Source organism: Lissotriton helveticus, chromosome 5_1 (genome assembly GCF_964261635.1).
Source record: "Lissotriton helveticus chromosome 5_1, aLisHel1.1, whole genome shotgun sequence".
In the NCBI taxonomy this organism is placed as follows: Eukaryota; Metazoa; Chordata; class Amphibia; order Caudata; family Salamandridae; genus Lissotriton; species Lissotriton helveticus.
This window is the reverse complement of record NC_136065.1, coordinates 2056469494-2056491085: the sequence shown is the minus strand read 5'-3', so window position 1 is coordinate 2056491085 and position 21592 is coordinate 2056469494. Positions and strand designations below refer to the sequence as shown.

The 21592-nt window shown below is 47.7% G+C and overlaps 1 protein-coding gene and 1 long non-coding RNA gene across 4 annotated transcripts in view; one reads left to right on the top strand and one right to left on the bottom strand.

Annotated features, from left to right (window-relative positions):
• LOC144756284 (uncharacterized) overlaps nt 1–21592 on the bottom strand; it is a 540171-nt gene that overhangs the window by 246747 nt on the left and 271832 nt on the right. The window lies entirely within an intron of this gene.
• The window catches only part of LOC144756283 (uncharacterized), a 362112-nt gene that overhangs the window by 100221 nt on the left and 240299 nt on the right, over nt 1–21592 (top strand). The window contains exon 7 of the mRNA XM_078645944.1: nt 16012–16139. Coding sequence (XP_078502070.1) covers nt 16012–16139 — 128 coding nt within the window. The remainder of the gene's footprint in view (nt 1–16011; nt 16140–21592) is intronic.

Below are 21592 nucleotides of genomic sequence, written 5' to 3'. Positions count from 1 at the left end.
TGCGCGCTGCGTTTTTTAAAAAGCCGCGTTACATGACGAGCTGAGCTCGTCATGAGCGTGCGAGCGGTACAACTCATGACGAGCTGAGCTCGTCATGAGCGCGGAAGGGGTTAAAGAATGATCCTGCAGTTTGAGAACTGCACAGCTATGTCACATATGGTTGACCTGCAGTCATGTATGCATTGTCACTGGAGTGGATAACACAATGGGCGATGCTGTCCATAACTGACATTTAACTTACAGAACCTGGGTATACTTTGTACCACATACTAGAGACTAATAGGTAAGCCGAATATACCAATTAGGAATATACGAATTTCCACATGTTGAAAGGGGAAGCACAGGCACATTTACCACTGGTTAGCAAAGGTAAGGGGCACAGAGCTCTACAAAATGCAAAAATAGTGTTCAGTCAAAAAAGTAAAACAATCTGTGGCAACCCTACAGAAAACATACATTTTCAACAACTATATTGGTGGAGGTGAAAGGATAAGTGTTTCTCCCCATGATGTTTTCAAATTGCGCCTCCTTACCTAGGGAGAAGAACCAATACAATACAAAATCGTTTCTCTGTTTGAAGCAACAACTACCAAAAAGGACAAAGTTGGGGTGTCCCTGAACAAAATCACACTGAAGCACAACTGGCTGGCTATTTATAACTGGTGTACCTTGTCATCCTTATTTTCACCAATCAGCTGATGATTTTGTTGATTTTGCACCAAAGTGTTGAAGCAGATCAGGAAGCCTAACTACACAAGCTCTGCATTGTCTGATATTGGTGCTTCCTATGTAATTGGGCTGTTTAGAGTCAATTCGGTTATTGACTCCTACAGAAGCATGTGCTTCTATAAATCTCAGCAAAACACTCAAGGTGATGGACGGAATGTGGCACATTGGCAAAACATTCACCCCCAGTCACAGAAACAATCATCCTAGGACCGGTTTCTGGCTATCAGCCGTCATCAGCCGGGATAGCTTGACTTGAGTGGAGTAGTGAGCACCGGACCCACGTCTTGGCATACCCTTCCCACATAGGGCGAACAGCAAAACACACAAGGTGCTGGACGGAATGTTGCACATTGGCAAAATAGTCACCCCCAGTCACAGATCTGGGTGTAATCCATCGTTATTGTGGTCACCACGCCACCCCAGTTCAGACATGGCCATAGGCAAAGCAGTCTTGACCCTGTGCCTCATGGGAACAGTCCAACCTGAGCTGCCAGGCCATGACTTCCCTGGACTGGAAAAAAGCATCCTAAGACCGGTTTCTGGCAATCAGCCGTCATCAGCCAGGATAGCTTGACTCCAGTGGCGTAGTGAGCATGGGACCCACGTCTGGGCATACGCTTCCCACATAGGGCGAACAGCAAAACACACAAGGTGATGGACGGAATGTTGCACACTGGCAAAACATTCACCCCCAGTCACAGATCTGGGTTTAATCCATCGTTATTTTGCTCACCACGCCACCATAGTTCAGACATATGCAAATCAGTCTTAATCCTGTGCCACATGGGAACAGTCAACCCGAACTGCAAAGCCATGTCTTCCCTGGACCGGAAACAAGCATACTAGGACCGGTTTCTAGCCATCAGCCGTCATCAGCTAGGATAGCTTGACTCCAGTGGCGTAGTCAGCACGGGACCCACGTCTGGGCATACCCTTCCCACATAGGGCGAACAGCAAAACACACAAGGTGATGGACGGAATGTTGCATATTGGCAAAACATTCACACCCAGTCACAGATCTGGGTTTATTCCATCGTTATTTTGCTCACCCCACCACCCCAGTTCAGACATGGCCATTTGCAAATCAGTCTTGACCCTGTGCCTCATGGGAACAGTCCAACCGGAATTGCCAAGCCAGGTCTTCGCCGGGACCTGAATATAAGCATCCTAGGACCGGTTTCTGGCTATCAGCCGTAATCAGCCAGGATAGCTTGACTCCAGTGGCATAGTGAGCACGGGACCCACGTCTGGGAATACCCTTCCCACATAGGGCGAACAGCAAAACACACAAGGTGATGGACGGAATGTTGCACATTGGCAAAACATTCACCCCCAGTCACAGATCTGGGTTTAATCCATCGTTATTTTGCTCACCACACCACCCCAGTTCAGACATGGCCACATGCAAATCAGTCTTGACCCTGTGCCTCGTGGGATCAGTTCAACCCGAACTGCCAAGCCATGTTGTTGTTTTTGCATTTTTCACCCCGAGTGGGACGGGTATGCTCAGACGTGAGTCCTGAGCTCTCCATGCCACTGGAATCAAGCTATCTTGTCTGATGAGGGCTGAAAGCCCGAAATTGGTCCTAGGATGCTTGTTTCCAGTCCAGGGAGGACCTAGCTTGGCAGTTCGGGCTGGACTGTTCCCACAGGGTCAAGACTGATTTGCATATGGCTGGGTTCAAACTGGAACGGCATGGTGAACACTTTCCTGGGCCATTCTGGAGTGAATAGGATGACTTGGGCCTGGCCTTTCAGATCCTTTTCAGAACTGGGTGCAGGAGAGGCAGTGGCAGAAAGACGTCCTGGAGTTCTGTGATCCACGGTAGCCTGAATGTTTCTCCAAGGGAAGCATACTTGGGAACTAACTCCAATGCACAACAGTTGCGGCACTGTGTGTTCTCGGTAATGGAGAACAGATCTAGTCAGGTTTTCCACCACTGTTCGAAGATGCTCTGTGCCACCTTGGGGGCCAGCCACAGTTTGTGATCTTGAGCTGTCATGTTCCACCGGCTTAGCTTGTCTACTCTGACACTCCAGCTAACTCCAAATGTGTAGCACCTCCTGGCACTGGACCTAGAACCCAAATCAGCCCTGTTTGTTGCAATACCAAATGACGGTGGTGCTGTCTGTGAGAACGTGCACTAGCCTTCCCTTTATGGATGGCAATATATTTATGTGGGGCAGGGTTTCTACCAGAGAACTTTGATCTTCTCCTCTAGGAGGTGACCACCCCAGCCCAACAGGGATGCATCCAACGCCACTGTCAACTTTGGATGGGGTAGAGAGATGGGTCTGCCTCTTGTCAGATCGCAGTCAACAATTGCTGGTCTGGTGTGGTCTCCTCTGTAACCGGGATGACAACTGTTATGTTATGTTATGTTATGTTATTAGTTTATTTATATAGCGCACGGCTACTCAGGAAGAGTGTCCCGGCGCTTTATGTTGGCAGCTCAGCAATTAAAAAACATAACAGTGATAAAAACACAAAACAGAAGGAGAAAACAAAACAGCCTACAGATTAAAAAGCCAAGTCTTAAGGTTTTTTCTGAACAGAAGCAGACTGGGAGTGCTGCGTAGGGCAAGGGGCAAGGAATTCCACAACTGGGGTGCCCTGAGGCTAAAAGAGCGACCTCCGGTGCGAGCCTTCCTCACTCGTGGGACCACGGCCATGAACAGAGTTTCCGAGCGCAATGAGCGTGCCGGGCGATAGAAAGCCAGCCTGCGCTGCAGATACTTTGCTCCCTGGCCAAAAAGTGCTTTATGCACCAGAGTCAGCGTTTTAAACATAATCCGCTTTCGGATGGGCAGCCAATGAAGTGACTGCAACAACCCGGATGTTCTAGCCCGCCTATGAAGGCCGAAAATGGCGCGGGCCGCGGAGTTCTGCACCACTTGCAACCGCTGGATCAGGTAGTCCGGAAGCCCTAGATAGAGGGCATTAGCATAGTCCAATCTAGATCCTATTAGAGCTTGGACAGTGATCTTTCTATGCTCCTCCGTAAGTAGTGGTAAGAACTTCCGGAGCATCTTTAGGATGCCGAAGCAGGTGCCTGTCAGGCTGAGAATGTGCGATTTGAACGAAAGGTTATTATCAAACCGGACTCCCAAATTTTTGGCAACCATAGATGACTGAGCGGGAGGACACATGTCCGCTGGCCACCACTCACGCCATTCCGGATCCGAGGCGCAACCGAAGAGCAGAACCTCCGATTTACTGGAGTTGGCCTTAAGGCCGTTCCGCTGGAACCAGTCAAAGACCCTCTCCAGGCACCCCCGTATACTCTCCCCATCGAATGGCTGATCTTTCCTGCAGGTGAACAGAAGTTGCGTGTCATCTGCATAGGACACGATCTGGGCCCCAAAAGCCTCCACCAGTGCTGCCAGAGGGGTCATAAAGATGTTAAAGAGAGTCGGGCTCAACACAGAGCCCTGTGGAACTCCGACTCCCAATGGCGGCATCTCAGCGGAGCGTGGGGAGGCCCAGACCGTTTGTCGACGGTCCTCCAGAAACGATGTAAACCAATTAAACACCGTCCCCCTCAGCCCGATGTCATAGAGTCTGGCGAGAAGCGCCTCATGGGGGACGGTGTCGAAGGCCGCCGACAGGTCCAGCATGACAAGCATGGCCTTCCCTCCTGCGTCCAATGTCTCCCGGATAACCTCTGACACCTCAAGAAGAGCCGTCTCCGTGCTCAGATTGGGCCGGAATCCAGATTGCGAGGGGTGCAGTAGGTTATTTGATTCTAGGAAGTCCGCGAGAATGCCGTGCACATGCTTCTCCGTAAGCTTCGCCAGGGCCGGGAGAAGAGAGATTGGCCTATAGTTGGCCAAAACTTCGGTGTCCAATCCAGGCTTTTTGAGGAGAGGGACCACCATCGCTCTTTTCCAGGGCCGAGGGAGCCTTCCCTCCCTCAAGGATAAATTCAGAAGGGGGTTCACCAGGGGATTCAACGACGGCGCCATCCTGGCCAAAAATTTGGCCGGACAAGGATCTAATGGCGAGCCAGATTTAAGACTGGCCAGAAGAATGATAGAGGCCTCGGGGGTAACAGGAGGGAAATCCGCCAAAACAACGGCTGGCGTAACTGATGGAACACGTCCCACCCCGAAACGAGGAGACCCTTCGGCGGACCCTTCTGGGAAGGAAGCCTGGATAGATCTACTTTTATCCGTAAAAAACCTGGCGAGGTCACTGGTCCACGACTCAGATGGCACTACATGATGGAGGTGAGATCTAGGAGCCGTGAATTCCCTCACCACCGTGAAGATCTCCTTAGATGAATTTGAAGCCGCCTCAATCCTTCTAGCAAGATAATCTTTTTTAGCCCCAAGAATGTTATTATGGTACGCTTTGACCGCCATCCTATAGGCGAGTCTAGCCTCCCCCTCATACCGAGAGCGGTATGAGGGTCTGACAGGTCTGCATGGTGCTAGACCCACTGACTCTTTAGTTCTCACTGCAGAGCCTCCATATTCCACTTGGCGCAGGAGGCAATCAGAATGCATGAGGCCAACTGGCTAAGAAGTCTCAGAGCTTCTCTCATTGAGATCCAGGACTGAGACTGAAACATCAGGGTCATAGCCCAAATGCTCTGGACTCATTGTGATGGAGAAAAAGTCCTGAACAGCACGGTATCCAGAATGTCCCCAAGAAAGGGAGCCCCTGCATAAGAGTCAAATTCAACTTTGATTTGTTGAGTGAGGACCCCAGCCTCATTTGGAGGTGGTCCACAACTGGTGAGCCTTCAGCAGCCAGTCATTGAGGTAGGGGAAAATTGGTATACCCAACCTCCGAAGGTGCACTGCAACCAACAACATCACTTTTTGTGAACACAAGAGGGGTGCTGGTAAGGGTGTAGGGGAGCACAGAAAACAAAAATGCTCCTAGCCTACCTTAAACCACAGGTAGAGTTCATGGGACTGCTGGGCAGACATGGTAAAATGGCTTTGTACAGGTCCAGGGCAAACATCTAGTATCCTGGATTCAGGGCAGACAGAACTTGAGCCAAAGTAAGCATTTTGAATGTAGCCTCCGGAGGAAAGAACTCATAGAGCAAAGATTGAAAATAGGACAAAGGCCGGTGTCCTTCTTCAGCACAAGGAAGTAGCAAGAGTAGCAACTCATCTCTACTTCTGAGGTCAGAAACCTCTCAGTGACCCCGTTGGCCAATGGAGCCTGCAATTATTGAAGCGCAATGGTAAAATACTGCTCTGAAAACAGCTCTGAAGTCGGAGGATGTTGAAATGAGTCAGAAACGAATGGTGGGGCATAGCCCTGGTGAGCAATTTGAAGGATCCATCAGTCAGAAGTGATGGTCCGCCAACCTGGAATAAAATGTCAGATCCTGCCTTCTACATAGTAGCTGTGTGCAGCTAAGGGTGAACTAAAGCAACTGGGAGGTGATGCCGCGGGGAGGGCTGACTGAGTGGAGCATTGTTCTTGGAGACCAGTGCAATGTCAGCTGGATCCCATGCAAGGGCACAAGCGGGCTAGGGTAACTGTTTTGGTAATAGTGGTAGGGCTTGGCAGTGCCTTTATGCTAGCCCTCTAGAGTAGCCTTGAAAGAATCAGAACTGCTGCAGAAATTGCCAGGCAAGTTTTGAGAAGCCCAAGAAAAACGATGTGTCTCTGCTTTCATCAAACCATTTTCACCGAAAAAGTGGGACCCATCAAAACGCATATGCATATTCCCAGAGAAGTCAATAGATCTCCATGCATGGAAATGGAGCACCACAATAGTGCCCACTGCACGCCCCAAGCAGTCCGTTGAGTAGAGGCCAGTCTGGATGACATACTTGGCTGCATATTGGCTGTCCTGAATAGTTTGAGACAAAGAGTCCGGTAACTTGTCTGGGACTGCCAGCAAGATCACACTGGCCATATCCCAAAGGGCATGCATACATGACCTAACAGGCACACTGTATTGACTTAACCCAATGTAAAGCTGGCGGAGGAGAACATCTGCTTTCTGAAAGCCTCGATACTGTTTGACTCCAAGCCCAAAGGTGTCCTAGAAAATGTACTTGGCTTAACCTTACTGGTGGAAGCTTAGACCACCAAACTTTCAGAGTCGAGCTATGAGTAAGGAATCTGGGTCCCCTGGTGTCGGACTGTTCCGTTTGCCCACCTTCCTGTTTACTGGTGGGCAAGAGCTGGGCTTTTCCCATAAGGGTTTTACTAAATGGGAGTAGGGGCTCAGATGAAGCCAGCCCCAGGTGCACAACTTCCTCCAGTATACTTCACTTCCACTGTGAGTAGTTGCAAATACAGGACTTTAGCTGCACATTTTATTGCCACGGCAAAAGATGCACTCTCTTCTGCAGGGCGACACTAACCCTGTGTTCCCGGGGGTATCCAGTCCAGTCGCCTCTTGTAAGTTCATGGAAATGTCAGCATAATTATAGTGTGGGCATTAATCATCCCCATCACCTCTGTCATCATTGTCAAGCTGATCAGAATCTGACCAAAAAAGGTGATGAACTCTCTGAGAAAGGTTCCATGGAAGAGACACAGCTTACTGAGAGCGTGTATCAAGGTGCGAGCTCAGTTGGGGTCAAATTGAATTCAGCTTGAGCATGGATATTGGAGTCAGCTCGACCTCTGGAGCCAGTGATGTTAGGATTGACATCAGTGAAGAGCAAAGAGATGCAGTTCTTGGAGTCAGAGCAGAAGTCTGTGCCATAGTCATGCCGAACCCGAGGCAGGTTTGAAAGGGAAACATCCTTTATCCTGCCGCAGAACAGCAACCAGCCTTTACAACAATGTCACTACCCCACCTGCGACATTACCGTGTGTTACTTTACAAATGCAAGTTGTTACAGTGACTTGCTGTAGGGGGTACGTTGTTGGACTTGTGTTGGATTTTTAAGTCCAACATCTTCCCTTCTGTTGTGTAAACTGGAGTTGGAATAGCAATTTATACTATTCCAAAGTCCAGCGCCCCGTAAAGCAAGTCTTTGTAGCGACTCGAGTGGTAATGCAAAGCGTGGTAACGTTGCAGGTGGAGTAGTGACTGCGTTGTAAAGGCATGCGGAGTAAATGCATGCAGGGTTCCGTCATACAACCAGCTTGAAGGACTTAGATGGCAACGAGGGTGGACCCTTATACACTGGAAAGATTTGCTAAAAGAATTTGTCAACAAACAAAAGAGAGGGAAGCTCCAGATCTGCGTATACAATTGAGGAATGAAAAGAACTGATGTCAATATGCAGGGTGGTGCTTATATGCTGCCCAACTCTTTGTCAACATGGAGTAGCACAGCATCACCTAGCGGTGCACAGGAGCACTGCTTGAAAATGTCCGGATTGATTCAAACTCAGAGGAAGGATATCTTCACCTTAAGTACGGCCTTCGAGGCCAAGACTGCTTGACACCGGCCTCACACACACACATATGAGAAGAACATTGTAATATTTTGGCAGCTTACGGCTGATGGGGCATGTCAACACCACAGGCCCTTATACTTTTGGGCTCTACGAGTGGCTCAGAAGACACTGTCTTTGAATTCAGTCCAAATGGCACTTTAGAGAAATTAAGCTCAGATTAGGACTTAAAAGATGTTGTAAACCACATCTGGCAGTGGAGATCCCTCCACCGGCAGATGAAGGGTAAGAGAGGTTTTTGACGTGGATACCTCCTCCCTACTAGAAATATGCTACTAATGTTGTATCCAGACAAGATGGTGCTCTGGAAGCTACTTTAATCCTTATGTGGCGTACGTCGCTAAATGCGGAAAGAAAGCAATTCCTTTTTTGTTATTTAACCTTCACACACCATGGTGTCATGCTTCATCATCGGGTTCGCCCTAACTCCTAATGGTCAGGGTGGGCTCAACCGTATTTCAGGGAGCTCTTAAGAGATGTAGGCCAGGGGGACTTAAAGATAAAATTCCTACTCCATTCCCCAGGTATACCTTTTATTCACCGGGACATTGTGGAACATAAAATAAAATAAAAACGTGTCTTTATGGAGGTTATGGTCCTATGACCCTAATATATTGCCAACATGTTTCAGATCTGAAAATTGGCCATAAAGGTCCTGGGCTTTCGTCAGGGCACAATAAATATTCCCTCCCTGGTGTTGACCGACACTTGTCCTATATTTTTTTGACGGCACAGAAAGCTGTAACTTTCATGAAAATAATAATAATAATAATAATAATAATGGGAAGTATACTTATCTCCCTTCCTTTTGTATGAAAAAATTCCGCCTGTAAGGAGATTGAAAGGAGAAAGAAGACATACAATTATGCAGTACAATAATCATCATAGTCCTAGTGTACATATGCACCCATCATGATCAGGTGCTCTTCTTCCCTTCATTCCGTGAACACAAATTAATGTTGAAAACCAGAGCTTTACTTGATCAGCTAATCTCACTGTGCCAAACAGGCAGCATGCATAAATTATCGCACATGATTTAATTCTCTAAAGTACAAAATACCTTATCCCATCGTGAACCATATTCACAGTCAAAGTCTTATGAATAGGTTGTATCCACTCGTACAAAGCAACTTTGATCAAACACATTCAGTTACCAATATGCTCTTAGAAATGGTCATACTGCAGGTTAACATATCCATTTTCCACATTAACGTTACAAGCGCTCATTTGCCATTACCCTATTAAAGGGTAACTACCGTTTCTCATGGACCACAGTAAGGGGAGCCTTGTAGTCAAACGCTGTTTTTGGAGGTAAAAAGTGAAAGACTTTGGTGTTAATACACCCTGTCTCCCAAACAACCAAACTCACATTACCTCCATCTGTAGATGCGTAATCAATCTGGACTTACTACTTCAAAGGTCCTATCCCGTAGTATACCTATTTGGTATTCATGTGTGCAGGCTCTAGCACCCGCTGCTTGGCGTGCCAGTTTCAATAAACCTGCCGTCTTGTATTGCAGCTTGTCAGTGGGCGTGAGAATTGTCCTTTCAATCGCCTTACAGGCGGAATTTATTCACACAAAAGGACGGGATATGAATATACTCCCCATTATTATTATTATTTTCACGAAGGTTACAGCTTTCTCTACCTTCAAAAAAAGATATATAGGACAAGTATCGGTCAACCCCAGGGACGGAATATTTGTTGTGCCCCGACAAAATCCCAGAACCTTTATGGCCAATTTTTCGGGGCTGAAACATGTTGGCAATTTATTAGTGTCATAGGCCCATGAACTCCAAAAAGACCAGTTTTTATTTTATTTTAATATCCACAACGTCCCCGTGAATATAAGGGATACCTGGAGAACGGAGTAGGATTTTTAACTTTAAGTCCCCCTGGCCTACATCTCTTAAGAGCTTCCTGAAATACGGTTGCGCCCACACTGAGCCAGATGATGAAGCAGAACAGCAATAGGGTGTGTGAGGTTTAAATAACAAAAAGGAATTGCTTCCGTTCCGCATTTATCGACGTACACCACGTAATTATTTAAGTACCTTCTAGAGCTCCTTCTTGGTAACACAGTTGAAAGTTGGAATAGATCTCCATTTTAGGCATGTGATAGGCCTCAACGTTGCCCAAGATGGAATTAGAGCAAGTATTGACGAGCTATTGGCTGAAGTGCCACTTTCCTAGTTGCAAGAGCCAGGATACCCTCGCTGGTGACAAGCCACACTCTATAAATACTACTTGATTGATAGCACTAAGGCCTCCGCTTCGAGTGGCTCGGAACAGTATTCCCCTGGAGGATATCTCACTCTGCATATCTGAGTGGTCTGGTGTTTCTGAACCCACATTTCTAGGAATGGAATGGCAAGCCGGCAGAAAGACCCAGAAGGCAGGTATGTAAAAGAAAGATACTTTATTAAGGAACAGGTTACAAGTGAGGAACTCCTACCAGGATCTAGGATGCAACCTGCTCAGCCCCCATTTGTAGACAAAAATTCAATCTGGCAGGGACAGAACAATCACAGTAATTACATCACACATTCCACATGATGCACAACATTCCACACTAATCTAGAACATAACACACCAAGCTAGAACAGAATACACAATACCACATCAAATTTACCAGGTGTCAACCTGCAGCCGTAAAAACAGGACTGGGGCTGCAGGACAAAGGCACAGACGAACCTCTGCCCACCAAAGGCATTACAGGAGGTGCAGACAGTGCTCCCCCAAACCGCCTCCAGACTCTCTATCCCACCCCACAACCCCTTGCACCCACCGCCCATCCACAGATATTGACCACTGTGGGAACTGGAGTTTCCAATCCCACATGGGGTAGCTTGGCGTGAGCAGGTAGACACCCCAAAGCTTAGGTGTAAAGTGACCATACAGCACACACATCCACTGAGACAGTAAACGCACGCAATGACTGACACTACACCAGTGAGGTTGATTAAAATCAATAAGCTTTATCTAGATCAGAGTGCAGATTTGGCAAGTCATTCAGGGCAATTAAAAATCTAGGTAGCAATGGAAACATTTCATTGTGTAACTAGAGGCTTTCAGGAAACACTGCATTAGGCAGGAGCATAAAACACTCCACTATGCAGGAGTAAAACAGTTCACTGCAGATCACGCAACATCTCATTATGTAAATCAACCTTTTCATTATAGAACTGTAGGCATTTCCGTATGCAGGAATAAGCAGTGCATTACCCCTATTGATCAACCATAAACATTTCGTCAGGCAAGATTAAACTTTTCATTAGGCAAGAGTCAACCATTCAGCAGGCAGGAAGAGCATTTAATTAGGCAAGAACAAATAACCATTCCCTTACTCAGGGCCTAGCGGTAACCGTTATTCAACTCTACCCCAGGCCGGGGGTGACTCTACTAGCCCCGGTTACAGGGGCCTACCTGAGGTTTTGTCCAGTTCTGGTCCTTGTATGGGGCTAATTGGGGGCCAACGGGGCCCAGTCACAAGTCCTCCCGAGGGGAGGGGCGGTTTCGGGGCCTCCTTCTCGCTCCCGGGAGGCCCCGCTTCTGCTCGGGTCCTCCGCCCTCACCCGGGACTTTACCTGCAATCTTCGGGCCTTCCCAGGGCCTCTTCCGGTAGAACAGCAGGCAGGGAAGGGCTCCTGCCCTCCGGGGCCTCGCTCGGCCCAGTGCGGTCAGTGGCGGATCGGGGAGGCATGCGGCTCCTGGAAAGCCCCCCACGCCGCGATGAGTCGGTCCCGGGCATCGCGCTGTCGTCAGGGGCCAAGGGACCAATGAGGCCGAACCTCCGAAAGGGCGCGCCTGCAGCCACCAATGGCAGTGCGGCATGCGGGGGCGCGTCACAACGGCCAATGAGGGCGCGGCGGGGGCGGAGTCCAAGACACGCCCCCTCACGTGATGCTGGCTTCAGGCTTCGTCGGCCTAATGGGGCCTAGTGCGGCCTTCCAGGCGCAGCTGTGGCCCTCTCCTGGCTCCGAGGGCCGCTGGGGGGAGGCAAGGGGATCTCCGCGAGGGGCGCTGGGGCCGCGGCAGTGAAGACCGGCCTCTAGGCGCCCCGGGGATGATGCGGACAGCGCCGGGCCGCGGCGGTGAGTTAACCGGCCAGCGCTTCTCTTCCCACAGCGCTTCGCAGGGGGCACACATGTGGGGACAGCGGCACTTCGGCTCCAGCAGTCTCAGGCGCTACAGCGTTCCACGGGGCATACAGCGCTTCAGGCGCAGTGAGCAGTCCAGCGCCTGGGGGCGAAAGATAGCGCTTGTAAGGGCACCGCAGTTCTTGGGGCCACAGCGCTTGGTAGAGATAGCGCTTGGGGCAGTCCAGGCAGTTAGGCAAGGGGGATGAGGCAGGACAGAGAAGGGGCACTGGTGAAGACAGAGGGGGCAGAGATGGCACAGCCCAGTGCCTGGTTGATCCCCAGCAGTCCTTGTTAGCACAGGTAGGTAGTTTCTCTCGGCGCTAGATGGCTCCTGCGCCCTTGGCAGGTAGTTTCTTCAAGGGGGAGGGGTTGAGTTGGTGGCTGATGCCAGGGTACTTTCAGCAGGTCTCTGCAGGTGGTCCCTGGGTTCCCCTCCCGCCGGGCCAGATCAGTGGGCTAGTCCAGTGTTCCTCACCCAGCTTGGAAGGCAGCACCTAAGCCCTGTCACTCCCAGTGGTATAGGTCCCTGTCTAGGCCCTACCGCCTAAGTCTCCTGCATAGGTTCCCCCGGGTCAGTGATGCCCCAACTGACTAAAAGGTTTCCCTCCTTTCCTTATATATGCCCAGGTGACCACACTCTAAGGCGGCAAAAGCCGACCTCTCCCCTGTTCTGGAGGGTTCCAGGAGCTTCCCTACTCTAGCTATGGGAGAAAAAGGCGGGCTGGCGTTGCAACAATGTTTAGGGTCCCAGCCAGCTCCTGGCAACTAGGGTGCTACTAAAAAGACCACTCTGCACTAGCAGGGCACTGTGGCAGCCATGTTGGGAGAAGAGAGCACCTGCACCTTAGCATTGATTAGCAATGGGAAGGCGCTCGCAGACCTAAGGCCAACGAAAAAGAGGGTGGGAAAAATGAGGCAAGGGCAAAAAAACAGGGAAAGACCACCCTAGGGCAGACAGGTCTAACACGCGTCCCCCCCAGCGGAATGTGGGGAGAGATACCCAACGTCTAGGGAGTTCTCGTCACTAAGGCGGAAAAACCAGGAGAGACCGTCAACATTGGCGTGGTCAACTCCGGGCCGATATTCCACCCTAAAGTCCATCCCCTGTAGGGAAATGGACCACCTTAGTAACTTGGGATTTTCGCCACTCATCTGCATGAGCCAGCGAAGGGGTCTGTGGTCTGTCTGAATAAGGAAGTGAGAGCCAAAAAGGTATGGCCTCAACTTCTCCAGGGCCCAGACCACGGCGAAGGCTTCTCGCTCGATGGTACTCCATCGCTGTTCCCGAGGGAGGAGTCTTCTAGAGATAAAGGCCACAGGTTGATCTTGGCCGTCGTTGTTCAGTTGCGAAAGCACAGCACCTATGCCATGCTCAGAGGCGTCCGCCTGCACGATGAATTATTTCGTGAAGTCAGGTGTTGCAAGCACCGGAGCGGTGGACATCGCGCACTTCAGTGTCTCAAATGCCTCTTGGCAAGTAGCCGCCCAGATCACTTTTCGTGGCTGCTTCTTGGACGTCAACTCAGTCAAAGGGGCTACCATGGTACCATACCCCTTGACGAATCAGCGGTAATATCCAGTGAGGCCGAGGAAAGCTCGGACCTCAGTTTGGCTTTTGGGGGGCTCCGAGGCCATGATGGTCTCAATTTTGGCCTGGAGGGGTTGCACCTTACCCCCGCCCACCAGGTGTCCCAGGTAGACGACAGATCCCTGCCCATTCTGGCACTTACTAGCCTTGATGGTCAGGCCAGCACGTTGCAGAGCCTGTAGCACCTCCTGGAGATGCTGCAGATGGTCCTCCCAGGTGCTACTGAAGACAGCTATGTCATCCAGGTACGCCGCTGAGAAGGACTCCAGGCCAGACAGCACCTGGTTCACCAACCGCTGGAAGGTGGCCGGAGCATTCTTGAGCCTGAAGGGCATCACCCTAAATTGAAAGTGGCCCTCTGGGGTGGAGAACGCTGTTTTCTCCCTTGCTCCTTCGGCCATGGCAATCTGCCAGTACCCTGATGTTAAGTCGATGGTGCTGAGGTACCGGGCTGCTCCCAGCCGGTCAATCAACTCATCTGCCCGTGGGATCGGGTGAGCATCTGTTTTGGTGACAAAGTTCAATCCCTGATAATCCACACAGAACCGAAGTTCTGGTGTGGTGCCCGGTGGGGCCGCTTTCAGCACCAGCACGACCGGACTAGCCCATGGGCTGCTGGAAGGCTGGATCACCACTAGCTCCAGCATTTTGGCCACCTCACCCTGGATGCTGTTCTTGACTTTATCGGACAGCCGGTAAGACTTGGTTTTTACAGGTAATAATCTACATTTGTAAAGCGCGAACAATCGCCCGTAAGGGTCTCTAGGCGCTGGGGGCCCTCGGGAAGATTAAGCAAGCTATTGCCGAGAGTCACATGGTGCTGGGCTAATCTGCTGCAGGTGGGTTGTCCCCTGTGTCCATATCATGGGTACACAGATGTGTGATTCCAGGCGTGAGGGAGAACAACAAGGCGTACTGCTCCAACACATATATACCTGTGTTCAACCCTCCAGTAGCGAGGAAACCCTTCCAAACGGAGCCCGTTATACCTCGTCAAACATTCTGGAGACATTAACATGTGATCCCCGTTATTTAAGGGGAAGAAAACAGCCATAGTTAATTCTGGCCCAGGTATCCTCTGCGGTGATAACAGGAACTCATAACGTAGGCCTAAGTGTCTCTGGAGCAGAGATCACCCGATGGGGGTCAATGTTCTAATTACTCGATTCTGCCTTATATGAAAGAGAGTTTCCCTTTCCATTCAAGAGCCCTGCCCCACAGTGACTACAGTCACAGAGTGCATCTCCTGAAGATGGTTTATTGGCATAGGAATGGAAAGAAGTATGAAATTCATCATCCTGTCTGAAGGGAGGAGGGAGCTGAGAAAACTGAGCAAAAAGATGAGCATGTAGCGAACACATCATCTGATCAACCCCGGGAACCGAAGAAAGGAACTGGCAGATACATCACTTACAGGATTTAAAGGCGTGTGCATCTCTAAACTCTCAATAAATGTAACTTTCTGCTGTGCAAAATATGTTCTGGTATTCTGGATGGAAGGAAAAAGAAAGTGGAGTGGAACAAGCACCAAAATCCAATAAAAGGCTGGCTTTGTTCTATGTGCCAACACCGACGTCATCCAGTCCTAGATAGAACTGCATCTAAGAGTCATTTCTCTGAGCTGATTCCATCCTAGACGTGACAATTCACACACACGCATTATTTAACTGAGCCAATCCTGTCCTAGAGTTATTAAATTATGTACCCACATGTCATTCCACTGAGCTAACCATGTCCTAGATTTATTGCATTCTGTATACATGTATCATTCCACTGAACCAATCCTGTACTAGAATTATTACATTTTGTTCCCTCATATCATTCTAGTGAGCTGCTCCTGTCCTGTGTGTGACAAGTTCTGTAATTCTCTTTTAGTGTATTTCTAGAAAAGAAAGACTCTAGCCCTCTGCCGTGTGCCCTATGTCACTCCAGTGAGCACCACTAACACTACACATCAAAGGCTGCTTATCACTGTACTAGTCTAGTCCTAATTCAGAAAGTCTTCGAACCATTGACACTAATGACAAAGTACCGCCCTGAACAGATACTTTCATTTCCTGGTCATCTCCACTGATAGTAAGTCTTTCACCTGCTCTGCTCTAACTGGTTATGTAAGATCCCACGTCTCTAGATGCATACTTTTGAGGTTCTCTTCTATTTTGTAGATTTCTGGTAGATGGCACATGGTGGCAAGGGCCACCTACTACCCCGAAGTAATATTTGATGGAAAGAATCCATGGTTAGAATTTTCACTGGAGGAAGAGAAGCTGGTGATTCATGAAGGCAACGACCAGTAAGTGAAAACCCCAAAATACACAATGTAATCAATGGTCAGACCACTTAATGAAACAGCATTTTTCATCTCCATACCCATAGACACAAACCAGTACTGCCAAAGGTCAGATGTGGTCTGGTCTGGTTGTCATCTCGTGATTACAATAAAATGTGGTCTAGTGTCTATGTTGTGATGTAGTTTAAGGCTATGAGATGTGACTTAATGTCTATCATGGTGTCCTGGCTTTCTCACCTCAGCTCATCTTTTGATTCTGAATAAATCACTGTGTCTTCATCATTGGATCATGAATAGATGTGCATGCTTAATTTATTTTTCAGGATGGGAATCTTCGTTAACCATTATTTCCATAGCACTGCTGATATACCCTCATTAACATTCTGTTTCCTATGTATTTATTACATTTAGTTTATCACTTCATTATGTGACCCAAATTCCAGCAGGTCAGGTGAACAGGCACAGAGCTTAACTGCACAGGCCACATTGTCAACCAGACATCACGTGATATTGAATGCTCTCAAGATTTGATTCAAAAAGCTCTTATGGGCAACTTCAACATCATGTTTAGAAATTGGAAGATGCTACTAATCCTTTTTGTTTGTGAGATGTTTGAATAAAAAATGTCTCCATTGATGATCTCCACACTTTATGCAATTATTGTCTGCTTAAGGAGTTCAACCTTAGCAGATGTTACGTTTGTCTCACTGTCTCAGCAAAACTTCACAACAACCGTGTCAGTCGATTGGCCCTGGCTCTTCAGTAGGATGAACCTCAGACTTCAGGTCAGCCACTTCTTTGACTCAGATTACTTGGGAGCCATATACGACATTGACCAACATGCAAAAACCAGCAAATCCAATCTCTACAATCTTTTATGCTACCCTCTATTGGAAATGCACAAACAAGTCATCTATAAAGATGCTACTGTTTTCTGTTAAGTATAAAAGTTCATCCAAAATGTCAAAGTTGACATTTCATTTTGTCTCGTTATTTGTCAAACTGACTTCTGTAGTGTCTACATGTAAAGCATTGGCTGTTGTCTCGTCATGCACTTTCTGTTTGTTTTACTTCAAAGATGACAGTTCCACCATCAAATGCCTCTACTTTATCGGATCAGGACTCTGGGTAGGAAGCAGGAAGCGCAAGACACGGAGTGATCTGGGTTACATTCTCTATATCCTTCGCTAAGCAGAGGTCGGAGTTAGAAACTATGGAGAAGTGGGCCATGGAGGATTGGAAGAAAGCCTAGACCACTAACTGATGGGGATTTGCCTACTTCCAGGATAGTTCTGGGTTGAAAATTAAACTCTTCAATTCTATAGTTGGCTGTTTGTTCCTCCACCTTTCTTGATGTGTTTCTTTTCTGTTCCCTCTGGTTCCCTTGTTAGCAATTCAGTACCTGCTTCTCTGTTTCTCTGCTTGTGCTGGGTTTTGAACCATCAAGCCTCTGGTTTACCAGTCCTTGGCATAGTGCTAGATCCACATTGGATCAAGGGTCCATCATTGCATTATGCACCTTGCAGTTTGGAAGTTGCTTACATTGCCATTCCACTGATTTGCAGCTGTTCCTTGTCTCTTGTACTAACCTTGAGCTCTTTCCCTTCCTGTCCTCTTCTGATTCTGAAGGTTTAGTGGCGGAAGACTTTATGACTGAACCTCCTCATGCAGAGGACTGACTTATGTGTCTGCCACCCTTCCTCCTTTTGCTTATTCTTCTTTTTAGGTTGTGCTATTACTGTGATAGCCAGTTGTCTGAGAATGGCTGGGTAAGATGGAACTCTCAGGGAAATCATCTCCTTCAATCCAATTTAACAATTTACCAGGCACCATACATGTTGGGCATGGTTCTCGTGTGACTATAAAAAAAAAGAAAATGGCCCAGGACATGATTAAACTACAAGATGATCTTTATAAATCATCCTACACAATGTTGCTGCTTGATCCCACGATTGGTAATCTTTGCATGCAACAATTATTTTCACAGTTTCATGGGCACTTCACTTTTCTTATGCACCTTTGGTTTCCAACCCTGAATTCTACCTTCCACCATGACAACATCTGAAGTATTTGCAATCACTCAACTCCTCTTGCAAATGAAAAAACTCAGCTGTTCCCTGATCCCAGAATTGAAGAAGACTAAAGAAGGCTATAAAAGGACCTGAGATATTCATCGTCAAGCAGCCTCTTCATACAAAGGAGGGGATAGAATTAGTGAGATACAAAATTCTCCAACAAATACTTTAAGGACAATGTAGTTCTAAGGACCAATCAAAGGCATATTCCTACAGAACCTCCCTACTTCCATCTAAACTAAACATCGATCTAGCTAATTGTTTTCTGCAGACATCTACCGTGAATTGAAAGATTATTACACTGTCTGGACATTAGAAGATGTTTGAAATTACTTAGGAATGCCAGTTCGACCAACTCTTCATCTTGTGTGAGTAAGCTATCATATGCATAGCTATCTCAAAGCAGGATTGGCTAGATGGATTGTTTGCTGTATCACTTTTGCCTACACCCAAGTGGGCACACCATTTCCTGGCTGGGTCGGAACTCAGTCTACCAGGGTTGTCATAAAAACCACTCTCTTCACCTCACACCTTTGAAAGATATTTGCAGGGTAGTGACCTGGTGGACAACACATTCCCATACTAAGCATTTGTGTTTAGATGTAAAGGGTAGAGCACAGATTGCAGCCAAACAGCATCCCTTCACAAACTTTCGCTTAAGGTGTGCCTAATTCTCGTTTTCCGTTGTTTCTTTTTACTACTTTTTTAATTCAAGCATGTGACTCTATACAAGATCTAATACCAGTGAAGACAATGTTACGTTAGAGTAACTAGAGTTCTCCAGCATTGGTATCTTTCAGAAGACCAGCCTTGTTTGTGCTATGTAAACCTGAACTGTGGAGCCTCTGATCTGTACTCTGTATCTCTCCACCACAATGGCAAGAGTTTGGGTCACCTGATGTGTGGGTTGACTATATCAGTGGTAACAGAGGAGCTAATTCACAGAACTAATCTGAGACTAAATCCTAAACTTACTACTTTTGGTATTCACAGATGGCATTTAGTAGTAGTAAAGTTAGGATTTTGTCTTAAATTCAGATTATGTCTTAAACCTTCCTTCTAGTGCCGGGTCGCCCTTTCGCTGGGGCAGCTGTTGCGCTATATAAGACACCTTAACATAACTTAACATATCAGTTAGGATTTTTTCTTAAAACCAAAACTTAAAACAACCTAAAGTTTAACTTAATGTTTAACTTAAGACAATATCCTAACTTAAAACAAAATCCTAACTTTACTACTACTAAATATCTTCTATGAATACCAAAAGTAGTAATTTAGGATTTTCTCTCAGATTAGTTCTGTGAATCGGCCCCAGAGTAAAGAGGAACACTTTAAATGTTGGCTACTGAGGATTTCCATCCTGACGACAGGGATTATTCACTCTTGCATTAAGCACTTTCTGACTGCTTATTTCCAGTCTTACAGCTGACTGGCCATGGCGTAACAAAACTTGAGGGGGCCCCCATGCAAGTTAGGTGGAGGGGTTCCATCCGTACTTAATCTGGAGCTCTCAGGCCAGGGTACTGTGCTGGGGCCCCCCCATATTGCGGGGGCTGCGGGGTCCTATATTACACCACTGCTGACCACACTAGGTACCACTGAAGGTCTCTCTACTGTCTGTCTGGTTTCTGCCAATCATCACAGTGTTTACAGATGCATATGTCAATTTCTGTTCAGTTGATATCTCCAGGGGCCACGTCGCAATCTGTTCAAGCCCAGGAGCCCATAAATTTGAATGAGGGGAGGGAGACAGCAACAACATAAAGTCTGGTTATGTGGAAATACTACCTGTAACATTGACTCTGGTATCCCCAGCCATGAGGTGCTCATAATATGTATGCTCCCTAGTAGTAGAACTGAGAAACACTCCTTAACCTGCGGCTAATACTCATGCATTTCCACTCACAGCATCCACTTTTTCACCCCTCTGTGCAATGTTAACAGTTTTGCGTTATCCCAGGACGCTTCATGGGAAAATGAAGAGAATCGAAATTTGCCTATCTATTGTAACAGTAAGTTTCAATTCTATTAAGGACACAGAGGCGAGGATTATGCTTTTCCTTCTTCGCTTTTATTATAATAAAAAAACACAGCAGCCAGAAAAGTAGCAAATGACAACTTTCTTTCCGAAATCCAGGAAAAGAACAGTTCCAACACAGAAAAAACGCTTCCAACTTCAGTCAAGAACTACAGAGGCCATGAGTCCACGGAGCGCAGTCCATCAGGAATACTTGCACAGTGTCCATGAAGCTAAGGTAGAAAACTCCATCTCCACTGCACCTCCTCTTTCTTCAACCTGCTACCCGATAAGTTCATTGGTCTTGTTTAGCACCAGTATTCCCTGCAACAACAAGAGTGCATCAGAATCTTAACCTGACCTGGCTTATGCATAGCATAACTGAGAAAAACATGACCACCAGAGCACACTTCATCAGAACTGTCAGAAAATTATTAAGAAAGGTTACTTACACACCTACGGGAGGGTTTGCACTTGACAGTGCCGCGGGTGAGATAATCCTCGCCTCTGTGTCCTTAATAGAATTGAAACTTACCGTTACAATAGCTAGGAAAATTTCGATTCTATGTCAGTACCGGAGGCTCCGATTATGCTAGTTCAAAGCTTACTTACTACCAAACGTGCCACATCCACCACCAGTTCAAAATAAAACCGCTTAAAGGTGGAATCGGAGGACCAGTACGCTGCCCGCATCAAATCTTCCAAACGTGCTCCTAGAGAAAAAGCTTTAGAAGCCATGGCCCCTCAGGCAGAATGGGTGCCAAACTGCTTCGTATCAATGCCCTCCTCATGCATGACCCGCCGCACCCACCTAGCTATAGTGGGCAAGGAAACAGCTTTGTGAGCTTACGAAGGGCAATAAGGAGTTGTCGTTCGCCCTGTGGGCGGAGTTCTTGTGTCATATCCTCATAGGCCTTAAGGCACTGCACCACACATAGCTTAGGAACATCTGAAAAGGCTGGATATGAAATTGTTCGTGACAAAGATTTAGTACGGCGACCCACCGTAAAAGTCACCCCTTCCAGGGAAAAAACCAGCGCAGTAACGTCCAGCGTGCAAACATCAGAGACTCTCCGGCAAGAGAACAAACACAGGAGCATGGCCAACTTGGCCGACAGTTCCTTTAAAGAAAGGTACTTATTTACCTGCCACGACAAGAAAAGATTCCAAACCAAATCGACATCCTATAAGGCAGAGTATCTCGGTTCCGGTGGTAAAGACAAACAGATCCCCCGCAATAGTCTACACACAAAAGGATGTGCGCCAATTGGGTCTCCGTTCACCGAGCAATACGCAGCGGACAAAGGCCGACCGCACAGCGTTAACCGGAAGATACGCCAGACTGTCTGAGACAAGCTCCGCCA